Raw genomic sequence first — 13,797 nt, 5'->3', positions numbered from 1 at the left:
CAAGAGTGCTTCTCAATTAATTTAAGCCAGCCAAGACAGTACTGGGGTTCTATGTCAAAAGGATTAACAATGAGGACTGAATATATTTAAGTGAGGATCAGGTGACCAACCAGATTTTTTTTTCTTGGGCAGGCACCAGGAATCAAACCCAGGTCTTCAGCATGGCCGGTGAGAACTCTACCTGCTGAGCCACCATGGCCCACCTGACCAACCAGATTTTAAATGCTTTTATAAAGTAAGCATTTTTTAAAAAGATTCCCCTAACAACCACAGCAGTAGCAACCCTGTGTGTCAGAGGGTTCCTAAGACCACACTCAAGTTTGATGATTCACTAGAAGACTCACAGGATTCAGCATGTAGTCATACTCACACTTATGATTTATTACAGCAAAAGAATACAAAATAAAATCAGTAAGGGGAAAAGCCACATGGAGCAGAGTCCAGAACAACCAAGGTATAGGCATCCAAGAGTCCACTACCAATGGAGTTATATAGCATGCACTTAATTCCCCTAGCAATGAGTTGTGATAACGCATGGGAAATGCTGCACCCCAGACTCCCAGAAGGAAAGCAGATGTTTAGCATAAACCAAATTGCTTGTGCAAACAGGTTAGGCTCAGTGAGCCATTCGTATCAGTTCTGAGTATAGTGGGCACACTCCTAAAATCCAAGTTCCTGGTGCAAGTCAAGGTCTAACCTTGCAGGCAGGCTTTTGTGAGGATAGCAAACTCCAGTCCAGCCTGTTACGTTAGCTCTTTTCTGCATACCCTGATTTTATTTGATGGGTAGAAATAAGAATCAAAATAATTTAACAGATTGATCCATCAGTAATAGCAGAGATCCAAAGAATATCACTGAAAGCTGAGAAATCAGAAGGCATGAGTATATGAATATTACCAGTATAAAGGTAAACATGAAGAAAGATTAATTCAATATTTAATATCAGGTGATTGAAAACAATTGAAGTAGGGAGAAAGGAAATGTGTTAATTTTATTTTAGCTTTTAGTTGGAATCTAATAGGTATTGTCTAAAGCATAGAAGACTATATTATCATTTGGAGTTATAACTGTAAAGATAACCACAAGAATAAAAACATAAACCATCCAAACAGAAGAGGGTCATACACACAACTTACCTCATAGTGAAAGACTAAAAATACACATCAAAACAGAAAACCTAACACAAAACAATGACAACTCAATCACCCCTATCATACCAAAAATGTAAATGAGCACAATCTTCTTACTGAGAAAAAAGTATATTTCAAATGTTGCATTAAAAAGGAAAATTCAACTGTAAGATTTATACCTAAACAAAATATTTAGACGTAAAACAAAATGAAACATAAAGGTTAAAAAGAAAAGCTAAGAAAAGTACACCAAGAAAATTTAAATAAAAAGTAATGGTCATGAATATCCATGCACTAAATAACACAAATGAAAACTTATGGAAATTTGTATAAAGCAGAAATTACAAAAGATATCAGGAGACATGAATGTATCACACTAGTATTAAAATATACCAATTCATTTCCTGCAGGCCATAACTAACAAAACTGGAAAAAAGTAATACTAAGATATAGAAAACTTAATATTATAATTTAAAAGATAGATTTGAGTGATAGATATTGAACTATGTACCTGCAATATAAAGCATACATTTCTTTCAAATGACAATAGAATGTTTCTGAAAATTGATCATTTATTAGACCCCCAAGAAAGCATCAACAAATTCTAAAAGGTAGAACTAGTAGAGAAAACAATGTCTGATCAAATACAACAAAATCTAATAACAAAACTGGAGGATAAAAGGCCCTAATACAAAAGGCCTTGAGATCTGATATATATACAGACTATTGATTACTGTATATATATCAAAGAAGATATATGGACAAAATATAATTTTAAGAAAAAAACAAATCAAAATTTACATTTTGAAACATATATGTTATATCTAAAATAGGGCCTAAAGAAAACTCTTAGCCTTTATTGTATCAATTTTGAATTTGTAATTTTTAAATTATATCAGTTTCAAAAGAATAAATTTAAAAATAAAAAATTGAGCCTTCACCTAAAAAGCAAGAAATGGAAAAGTCAAGTAAACTGAAGGAAAGTAACTGATAAAAATAAAAGCAGAATTTAATTGAAACTACAAAACAAAAACATATTAAAACTAATAAATTAAACAAAACTAGTTGCTTGAAAATAAAAGTAAACTAATTGTAACAAAAATCAAGTACCAAACAATAAAAATAACTGTGAATAAAAGGTACAATATGAAAAGAAATTAGGTAGAAAGAAGTAAAGCAAATTCGCAGAATCTCAGAAGGCTAATTTGCTCAATTCTATATGAAAATAAATTTGAATGCCTAAAAGAGATAGAATATTTTAAAAAATAAAAAATTATCAAAACTGACTCCAGACATGACAGAAAAATTTATAATACATCATTCCTCCCTTCCCCAAATAAGCAACAATCTCATAATGTTTAATGAAAACAATCTGGCAAATGTTTAAAAACTTAGAGAATGTTCTAGAGAATGAATATGAGGAAAACTTACAGAATTTTACTGCGAATTTTGTAAAATACCAAAACTTGATAGAGACCCCACACATGTACACCAGCACATGTAAACACACACATAACAGACTAATTGGATACGAATACTTTTTGAATTCCTAAATAAAATATTAGCAATAGAATCCAGCTCTGAATTAAGAGAAATGTACATCATGACCAGGAATGCTATAATTCATCATATTAGTAGCCATAAGGAGAAAATAACATAATGATCAAAACAGATGCTGAAAAGGCATTGGTTCAAAATATTGTGACCATTTTAATTTTTTCAAATGTAATTCAATATACATTAATAGATGGATACTTCCTTAACATCACATATACATGCACACACACACACACACACATACACACACACACACACACACACACACTCCCTGGTTCAAAGGTCATAGTCATGCTTTATAGAGATAAGAAGCGTTGTTGGGAAAATGAGGCAAAGAAAACAGTCATAATATTGGTTTATACTGGAAGTACTAATTACTCACTAATTAGTAAGGATTAATTAAACTAAACAAAGGAAAGAAATTCAAAATATAAAATATAAAAAGCATGGAGGAATATGAAAGCTTCTTAAAATTAAGAATCTTTGTTCTTTTCATTATGAATCTTAAGCACCTAATTAGATTATCGATAAATATTTATTGGAGTAAACGAACAAATGTAAAACTATCAATATTGGAAGATGATGATAAGATTATAAACCCAGGAAAAAGAGCAATTCTCAATTTGAAGAATTATTATAAACAATGAGCGAATTCAGGAAGGTGACAAAGTTGCAAAATTAAAATACAGAAATCAGCATCTTATATACAAAAAGCAAGTATTTGGGATATATGAAGAAATAAATTTTTTAAAGCTAGGAATAAATTTAGCAAAGAATGTGGAAGACTTCATACAGACAAACTTCAAATACCACTGAATCTAAAAGATGACTTGAACCAAAGAAAAGATGCTTTGTTTTAATTAGGGTTACCCTAGAGCCCAGCTCCATAAGCCAAGGATTCCCTCTTAGAGATGTGCAGTTTGCAGCTCTGATGCAATCAGACAAGTGGGTATGATAAGGATATCCATTCTCTTCAGATTATTTCATTAACCATCCCGATCCCATTAAAAATAATGAAAGCTTTCCTTTTTAGCCAAACAAATGGGCAACGCATTTCATATAGAACAACATGACTAGCCAAAAAAACTAACAAACTGTGAAACAAATCAATGACGGAAGAACTACCATATATTCAGACACAAAAATTAAAGCCATTTATTATAGTAAGAATGTAAAAGTGGGTAAGACCAACTTCTCCAAACCTGTGGAAACTAGCTGAAACTCTCAGTGGATAGGATGCCTCAAGCATGTAGTCATTTGCTGGAAAAAAAAACAACATTTTATGTGACTTTTTAGACACTGGCAGTTAATTTACTTTGATCCCAGGAAAGCCCCAAATTACAGTAATGAGGATATGGAAAAGCCATATAGAAGAGGGAAAGTTTTCTATTACCTTCTTGTAGTAGTAGAAGGTAAGCATAAATGTGGTAGGGGACAGTCCAAAGGCAGCCTGTGACCTTTCACTGTGTCCCGCAAATAAATACTGTGCTCAGGACAGGGTTAGCCTGGCTTCCAGGATGGAGTGATAAATGTGGGCTGACTCCCTACTGGACAGTGGCTTGAGGTAAAACACCTCTCCTAGCAGGCGGTGGACTGCTGGCCCCTTCCTTCCCCTCTGGCATACGTAGGCACTCACTGGAGATCACCTGACCAAGTTATGTTCCTGGTTGTATATCTGTTCCTGGCAAGGAGGAAGCACCATCATTCCATATGAAATAGGAGGCATGGACAGACCATCTCCCTGTGTCCTGGGGCACCAAGGCCCATTAGAGAAGCTGACCTCCCCTGGTCTCTTTTCTACGTAAGGAAACATTCTCTATACAGTGCCTGTGTGAGTAGCACTTTTGCTGGCGACCCCAACACGTGCAAACTGTGGAGTGGGTCAGCACCCTAGGACAGATTGGTTCCTGGTGGCAGGCATTCTTAAGCTCTTGCTACCCTCCAGGCGTGAGACCTATCCCTCTCATGTGGTCATAGGTATCTCTTTCTGGTTGAGACTTTAGCTCAGCAAGCAGGGTGCCGACACTACACACCGTAGAAATAGACATTCTGCAACACTGAACTAGGGAAAATATTGAGAAGGAACAATATTTTACATTGGCAAAGACCAAAGACACTTAGAGATGCCCTAATCATCCTGGGTTGTTCATAGCAAGCCAAATAGGATGCAATGGGAAATTAAAGAAATCTTATTTGATTTAAGTGATAAAAAGTGAGGCTAAGTCATTTGTACATATCCTGTATAAGACAGCAATAGCACATGGCACCTCACAATGAGTTACAATGAATCAAAATTGCCCTTGCACCCATTTCAGTCATAATCCTACACACAAAGATGTTCAATATTATTGCCAGAGGAATGTAAGGAATGGAAAGACATCCAAGACTGAGTTAAAAACCATGATGTATCTTGAGCGTTCCATCTACCATATGATTTCAGAGGGTTTCATTGTGAGCTGGAGTATACTGTAAAAAGATCAATAAACACCCCACAAGCCCATCTTAGCACACTAGGCTGTATATCTCACTGAAGTGTCTGACATGATCAGTCAACATGACTGAACCACTGAGGTACCCAACAAATAATATCTTATTGGTTACCAAAATGAATAGGCAGTCCGGAGGCTATGGTACACATGGCATCCTGGAACACTAACAAACCTTTTTTTTTTTTATATGACTTAACTGCTATTCTGGGGCATGACAGAATGAGATTGGAGCTGCCCCACATCTGAGCTCCATTCATCCCAATTCCATACTTCAAATGCCATAACCTTTAAAATTCATTTTCCTTCAGGATGATTTGTAAAACCAATTTTACAAATATTCATATTTGTATTTCTGTCCTAATACAAAAGGAATATTCAGTTCCTATGGCTGCTGTAAGAAACTACCATACACTTAAGGCCCTAAAACAACACAAATTGATGGTCTTACAAATCTGGAGGTTAGAAGTGGGAAATGGTTCTCACTAGACTAAAATCTAAGCGTTGACAGGATGGTGTTTTTTCTGGAGGATCTAGAAGTAGAATTGCTAGGTCATGTTTAACTTAACAAAATATTGTTAATCAGCATTTCAGTATGAAGGTATCACTTTATATTCTCACTGTTAGTTATGAGTCCAGTTTCTCCATGCCCTCAACAACATTTTACCCTGTCAGTCTTTTTCAGTTAAACCACTACAATGATAGGAGATAGCACATTGTGATAATGATATCACAATTCGCATTTCCCTGATAACTAGTGATATTGAGCACCTTTTCATGTGCTCAATTGCCATTTCTTTTTTTATTAAGTTTATGTTAAATTTTAGCTGGTTTAAAATCAGTTTGTCCTATTATTTTGGAGTTGTAAGTATCTTTTATGTATTTTGGAAATATACCTGTTGTCATATATATGTCATATATATATATAATAGATACATACATGGCAATGATATGTTTCCAAAATATATCATATCATATGAATTTTATGTAATTTATATGTCAGATATATAACACATATGAAATATTTTCCCCCATTTTTAACTTATTTCATTCCCCTAATGGTGTCTTATAAAGAGAAAAAGTATTTAATTTTAATAAAATCAGATTTATCATTTTTTTAAAATTTTATTATTTGTGACATATATATGACAATAGATATGCATCCAAGAACTCTCTGCCAACATCAAAATCATATGTGTAGTTTAAGGGTTAACCAGAGTTGTGAGCAGAGTTTATACACAGAACCTGGGCTCCTCTTCTCTGGCTTTTTTCCCTTTCCTGTGTTTTCCTCTTCCCTTATAGTGGCTATTGCTACCCTTGGTTCTGACCTCTGTGTCCAAAGCTTAAAAAGATGGTAGAGAAGGTTTGCTTTTCTGTTTGATTTTTCTGGACTGATAGCCTCTCCACACCAATTCCAACCACAGAAAACTCAGTCTGTGTCAGTCTTTTTTTCAAGTTTTGACTTTTCTCCAAAATCTGTCTACCTTTATTTCAACTTTCATATTCTTCAGATATTCCTCCTCTGACCCCAAGGATTTTACTTGTTATGAATGGGTATGTGAGGAGCTCACTTTACTTTACTAGAAATGGAACCAACCCTCTTCTTGATTTTTAAGCTTTCAGATAACTCCCCTATTTAAAACCCTTTAATGGCTTTCTTTTGATTTTAGGACAAAATCCAATTTTTTTTCATAACATATATTTGTGTAGAATGCCTTTAACTAGACAACTGCCAATGAATAAATCAAACAATATATTTTTTTAGGCTCTATCATTCAAATGTACTGTTGTACGAAGTGAATGGAAAGAAATGAATGAGAGGCATGTTGTTTTCCTCTATAGAATTTGCAGCCTAATTGGGAAGACATTTTTTTCATATAGTTCAATTTTTAAAACACAATTGTACCAGGCACCAATTAGTAACTGCTGTGTGAATCTTCTAAGAGAGTAAGTTTCATGTAAAATCTTAGATCAAGAATAAAAGGAATGACGATAATAGATCTTAAGGAAGTGGTGGCCCTTGAGATGGGCTTGAAGGCAGAGTAGGATAAATCTAGGCAGGGTCCAGAACAGAGTCTTCCAGTCTCTGCCTGACTCTCCCATAAATGTTATTTAGGTAAAACTCTGATCTTTAGGCCCACACATTAATCAGTGGAGCACGGAGAATTGTACATCCCTGATGAACATTACAAACCAAAGTTGACTTCCAGCACCTTCAGAGCATACAAAGTGCTGTAATAATTTTCCCTTGATAAAAGAGCTGGATTGTGGCTACCACCCATCCTTCTTCCATTCTCCACAGATGTCTGGAGTCATGAGAGTATTTTTCTTAATTTTCGCTGCCCTCATTCTTCTTGCTCACATTTTTTCAGGTAAGAGAGAAAACCTCATAGATGTAGGGGTGACAATCTGTTTAGTGTCTGTCTTTTGAGAAAAAGAGTTCAGTTTTTAGAAAAATACATGACTTACCCCTGTGTCCTAAAAATGTCCCAGGACAAACCAGTTACTTTGAATCCTACTCTGAGCTCAGACACAAATGGGGTCACTCTGATATAGACCATCTCCGACCAGAAAAGTCTGGTTAATTTCTGGGGTAGCACTGCCAAGGGGTTCTCTTTTCATTTAGATCTCTTTTCTCTATTTTAACTTCTCAACCCACCTTCAATATATGCCAAAGTGATTGCTTTAAAATGAGAAAAGCATGCAGAGGAAAACTCCAGTCACACTTATTAAATGAGAGAAGTACGGCTTTTGTAGGCTGAAGTAACTAAACTTAACATGCTCTCATTACTTGGTCCAAATATTCTATCCTCAGATTACTTAGGACTTTCTTGTGGGCCGTCACATCTTGAAAAAAAATTGTATCATTGAAGCCCCCAACATATTGATTAGTTTGCTTTTAAGTCTTTGAGCCCCTTGATTGGTCTCCGTTTGCTCAGTTCAGCCAAGCCTCCATCCATTGGCAATGTCTATGCCCATACCTCCTTAACTGTCCTTTATTCCTTCAGTTATGAAGTCTTTCTTAATGGGCTCCTGATATGCCATCAAGCAATCTGTCTGTTTCTTCTCCTGGATTTTCACATTTCTTTATTACAGTCTGGCCTCAATAGACCCGACAAACCAGTAAGTGTTGGATGTATGCTTACTATTTACAAGAAATCGTATTGGGCACTAGAATGGAGTTAAGTAAAATGAAGAGGTAAAAATTTAGAGCATGGTCCCTGCCCTCAATTTGCTTGAAATCTATTAATCTGTTATTTCTGTGTGAGTCAAAATTAGTTTGCCTGGAATAGTAAATAAGCATTCAATAAATTTAGAATAAATGAATGAGACAAGCAGGTGTACAAATAATTATAATACAAAACAACTTCTCCTAGGTGCCATAAAAGATACACAAAGTGCAAAGAGAAACAAAGCTTAACTTTAACCCAGGCAGAGCTTCCTAGGAGGTAACATTTCCATGGCATTTTTGAAAAGAGGCCCAGGATTAGAATTGAAGAACAGAGCCAAGGAAAAATTCTATTAAAGCATCATCATTTCTTAAGATAATAATAATAATATAGTTTTTCCCATAGATACTACAAACACGTGTGAATTTTGCTTTTGAGAAAGGAAAATTTCTCACCTACTGAGCTCTGCTGTGTGCAGAACTGTTCTAGGCATAAGAATATAATGGTAAACAAAGCAGACAAAATCCCTGCATTCAAGGAACTTGCAGTCTGGTTGGAGAAGACAGACAACAAACAAAACAAGTAAAATATCATGTCATTTTCCATATGGCAATGACAATGCAAACCAGAGAGGGGAGACAGGGAGTGTTGGAGGTAAGATTTGAAAGATCATCGAGGGCACTCCTGAGAAGGTAATATTTTAAGTATCTAAAAATAGAGTGAAAGAAGATAGAAGATTATTTCTTATATAAAAGTTCAAAATTAGGTAAGCTGACCAGAGTGGGTAGAAGACTCCTCTCTACCAAGTTGTGCTGGGAAGGGCTAAAGGTCAACCCCACCAATACTTAATAAGCATCCATTATAGAGATAAGTGTAGCCTGACCAGGAGCATGTTTATCTTTTGAGGTGATGGCAAAGCTTTCTTTGTAGAAATTAGCAAAGTTATCTCTGCAACTTCTAGGGGTCATGACATCATTAACTTCATAGGTCATCACAAATGAATTACTCAAGCCTTCCACTTTACATATTGGGAAACCAAGGTTCAGAGAAAGGATACTATTTGTCCAAAGTAGCAGAGCAAGGTAGAGTCAAAGAAGGGACCCCCTGCCTCCCCACAATCAGTGAATGTATCTAGAGTCAACTTGAAAATAGTAACATTAAAAACAAAATATGTAACTAAAAGACATTAGATCAACAAATAATACAGTAGTTGTCTGCCAAACACAGTTGGTTTTTATGCAACACTTTTAATTGCTGAGCTTAGGGTATAAGTGCAGGAACAATCAAATTCACTGAACAGGTCTAAGTAAAAGGCTGGCCTTTCTTTAAAATGGGAAACTTGATTTCTTCCATTTGTCTTCAGATCTGTTTGTCTATGGGTTCAGAGAACCCCCTACTTATACTCAGGGAATAGAAGCAAATGGGAGTCTCTAAGTCTCCATTTCAGCTGGGAGATTGCAAGCATTAAGGACTTATGCTTTCATCTGTAGCTCCAACACAACCTCAGAATCCAAAGGCTCTCTAATTAGTATTCCGTCTTCTCTGTGCTTTAGCAGTTGTAGGCCTATGAGTGCTTAACAGAGGCTAAATGCCATGAAGGGGGTGCAAGGGTAGTTCAGTGGTAGAATTATCACCTGCCATGCAGGAGACCCAGGTTCGATTCCCGGCCCATGCACTTCCCAGAACAAACAACCAAACAAGCAAACAAAATTCAACAAATGGTGCCGCAATAACAGGATACTCATATGGAAAAAGAATAAAATGTGACCCTGCCATACAGAATACTATATATATATATATATATATATATATATATATATATATATATATATATATATATATATATATATATATATATATATATATATATATATATGCCATGAAGGCTATGGGAATTTTCATAAAGTACTTACCTGATACCAAGTGAATGACAGAGAGCAGAGGGTGCCAGGAAAGAAATATCTGTATGCACTCTGTTATTTCAGAGTAGTGTAGAAATTTAGATTATTTGCTTGCCATATGATTGAAAATAAAATAAAGGCAGGTATCTTGTATGATATCATCAGATTAAGCAGACTTGCCACCATGGAAAGAATGCAGGTCCTCCAATCTTCTTACAAATCCATGCACTACTATTTCTATGAGTCTCTAGTGATATCTTCCACATATTACATGTCTTCTTCTCTGGCAAATCCTAGCTGATGTTAGCTATCTAAGAAGCTCTTTAAGGGTGAAGCTAGACACAACGAAGCCTTACAAGATAAAGCTAGCAATTTGGGGTGTCCCTCAAATTTTCCTGGAATCTTCATTTTGCTGAAGCCCCCTCCATATTCTGTGGCATATTTTGTCAACTGTGTACCAAATGCTCCCATGTTTTGATGTCTCACTTAGAAAGTCATTTCCTTTCCATCTTCATACAGTGTCTTTCCATAGAGGTTACACAGTGGAACAGCATGAGAGAAAGTATTTTAAATTGTCCTATTCCCTTTTCATCCAATTCCAATTCAAGCAAATTAACTTATAAAAGTAGATGCTTAAGAATTCCCTCTCCCCCAAACTCAGGCAAGATATGTTTGAACCCCAGCAATAAGCACAGTTTGGCCTCAAATAAGGACCATCACTATGGTCCACAAAATTTCAGAATTGGAAGTGAGCTTAATGATCATTGTAAAAGGGGTAATGAGCACATACCATGAAGCCAAGTTATGTGAGTTTGAATCTCCATTTTAATCCTCAAAAGGTGTATGAACTCTGTGTCTCAATTTTCTTTCTATAAATGAGAATACTAATAAGGTTGTTCTGAAGATAAAGAAACCTGTTACATTTTAGTTGGAGAATAGGCTAAATTGTTATAACAAAGAGACTTAAAAATAGAGTGATTAAAAAAAGCCTAGAAGTTTACCTCCTTCTCATGTTAAAGTCCCAAAAGAGGTAAATTGACTAAGGTAGTGAGAAAGCTTTTCTCTTTACTTCCTTCTCATGTTAAAGTCCCAAAAGTGGTAAATTGACTAGGGTAGTGAGAAAGCTTTTCTCCACTTAGTCCTGTTGGGACTAAGACTGATGGTCAACTTTGCCATTCTAAATATGTGGCTATTTTCTCTGGGCCCAAGGATGATCCAACAGAAATGGATGAAAAAGTAGAAAAGAGCATCATTAAAAAGATTACATGGAAGAAATTCACATCATTTCCATTTCTACCTCTTTGGTCCAAACGTATTAATAAGGCCATCCAAGTATGGGAAGCTGGGAAATAAAGACCTTGGCTAAGTGGCCATGTGCGCACCTAAAACTCAGAAGTTCTATTACTAAAAGTCAGAAGGGAAAAAATGCCTATTTGAGGTTAGTTTAGCAATCCCTCTATTTATATGAAGTAGATAAACTATGCTATGTTAGAGTTGCCTATTATTATTGTTGTTGTCATTCATTATTCTTATTCCTATTCATATTATCTTATTCTATGCCCCAATTCAATATTCTTATACTGTATTGATATTCCATACCAACTGATGTCCAGATGCCTGAAGAGTTTCAGGAAATCCATAACTCACAATGTCCTCAGATAGTCTATTTCATCTTTGGACTATTTGAAATCCCTTTCTCCCCTTATTTTGAGCAGAAATCTAAGTCCTCTGCAGACTTTTGTACTAAGAACAAGTCCCATCTTTCTTCACCATGGTAATATTTCAGCTATCTGACAGCAAGCATGCACACTTTTTTCCCCCAAAGTTGCCTCTTTCCAAGAATAAGGATTATTCCTTTTGAGAGAAACTGCCAGATCTTTGAATTATTACTCCTGAGACTATGGATCACTGGTTTGCTTTTGTTTGTTTCTTAACTATTTCTCTTCTGATGTATTTTTACCTTCCTCAGCTTAGTCTCTTTGTTCTGAATGAACACACAGTGCCTTTGCCTCTCTAAATTTGTTGGCCAGAGGTAACTACATTACTCCATTGGCATTCTGTTTTTATGTATCTTAGTAATTATATTGGCACAGGGAAAGCTTTTTCTGTTTTTACCAATTGAATATCTGGGATGGATCAGTCTGGTATATCTGAACATATATGGTAGATCTAGGAAATCTGATATGATGGAGGAAGTTGAAACCAGCAAAAAGTTTGGAAACTTTCCAGTATTCCTCCTATGATTCTTGTCACCCTCTTTCAGGGTAATGACAAACTGGGAGTTGTCTTTCCTTTAATTTGCCTAAACTTGGAATCCCAGCTTCCGAGCAGATCAAAGTGTATTTCATATTGTAATAGGGATCTGATACGAGAACTGATAGTAAGATTCATACCCCGTGTCTCTAGGAGATTTGATAGTGGGGAATACAGAAATTGCCCCCAGATGATGTAGATTTGCCTTCCAGAAACTAATTAGACTAATTGCTTTTTTCACTCAGCAAGGGCCTCATTTCCTAGACAACTGCACTGTCGTGAACTGAAAGGTCGCTGTGAAGCAGAATGCCTTAACTTCGAAGACAAGATTGGGGGCTGTAGAGCTGAACTAACACCATTTTGCTGCAAAAAACGGAAGAATAATTGAAAGCAAAGCAAGAGCTACAAGAATGCAAGTGGTGAAGATGATCTGGTTCTGACCTCAGGAAAGCAGGCCTCTCTGCATTGTCTCTCTTTGACCTCCAGTTTTAGATTCTCTCAAGCTGTGTCAGTCCTGTTTCTGCTGCTGCAAGGGAAATACCTTTTATGTATTGCGAGATTCTTGAAGGCAGGCACTATGTTTTGTTCAACTTTTATTCACACAGGGTTTTTGAGTTGACTAAGGGAGAGAGGTAGCAAATGAGAAAGCAGATCAATGAAGTAAGCATCATAAGATAATGAAAAAATTGGACAACTGGTGGGGAGATCTAAGTTCTACGGTTCCAGCTATGACTTTAATTGGATTTGTAGCCTCATAGAGGCCATGCAGCTTTTCTTCACCAAAGTCTCATTATCTGTAAAATGAGATTAGACTAAATAATGTCTGGAGTCCCTTCTAGAACAAACATTCTATGAACACACCTCAGTGAATCCACTGTCAAGTGTCCTTTCTCTTCTTGATACACAAAAGAATGTCTGTGTACCCTGCTCTAAGGACATCAAGCTCCATAAGAAAACAGATCCATGACAACATCCAGCTGTCTGGACTTCTAACAGCTTCTTCATTTTGGTCACTTTCCATAAAAATGCATGAAATCATTGACTATTAGAGCTTCAAGGTCCTTAGAGATCCCCTAACTTAACTCCCTGATTGACAGATGAAGAGATCTAGGCCCTTGAATGTGAAGTGACTTTACTTCATGTCATGTAGTTGGTCACTGTCATGCTTAAGCCTAGAACTAAGACCCTCTAGTTTTTGTAGGGTTTTTTCTTCATAGCATGTCCACCAAACAGAATGTGGGAGGAGGGCAAACCTCAAAAGCTAACTCTTAAGATGGAACATTTCCTTGTAGCTCAGGTG

General features: G+C 36.1%; 1 protein-coding gene across 1 annotated transcript; it reads left to right on the top strand.

The window, feature by feature from the left end:
* Positions 1-7,475: 7,475 nt before the first annotated feature.
* On the top strand, positions 7,476-12,885 carry LOC143675531 (beta-defensin 107A-like). The gene is made up of 2 exons (XM_077151709.1): positions 7,476-7,545; positions 12,743-12,885. Exons 1-2 carry the CDS (start codon positions 7,476-7,478, stop codon positions 12,883-12,885), a joined length of 213 nt encoding a protein of 70 aa, XP_077007824.1.
* The last annotated feature ends 912 nt before the right edge of the window (positions 12,886-13,797 follow it).

Source organism: Tamandua tetradactyla, chromosome 3 (assembly GCF_023851605.1).
Source record: "Tamandua tetradactyla isolate mTamTet1 chromosome 3, mTamTet1.pri, whole genome shotgun sequence".
Taxonomy (NCBI): domain Eukaryota; kingdom Metazoa; phylum Chordata; class Mammalia; order Pilosa; family Myrmecophagidae; genus Tamandua; species Tamandua tetradactyla.
Note: the sequence above shows the minus strand (reverse complement) of the source record. Positions and strands in the feature narration are given on the sequence as shown.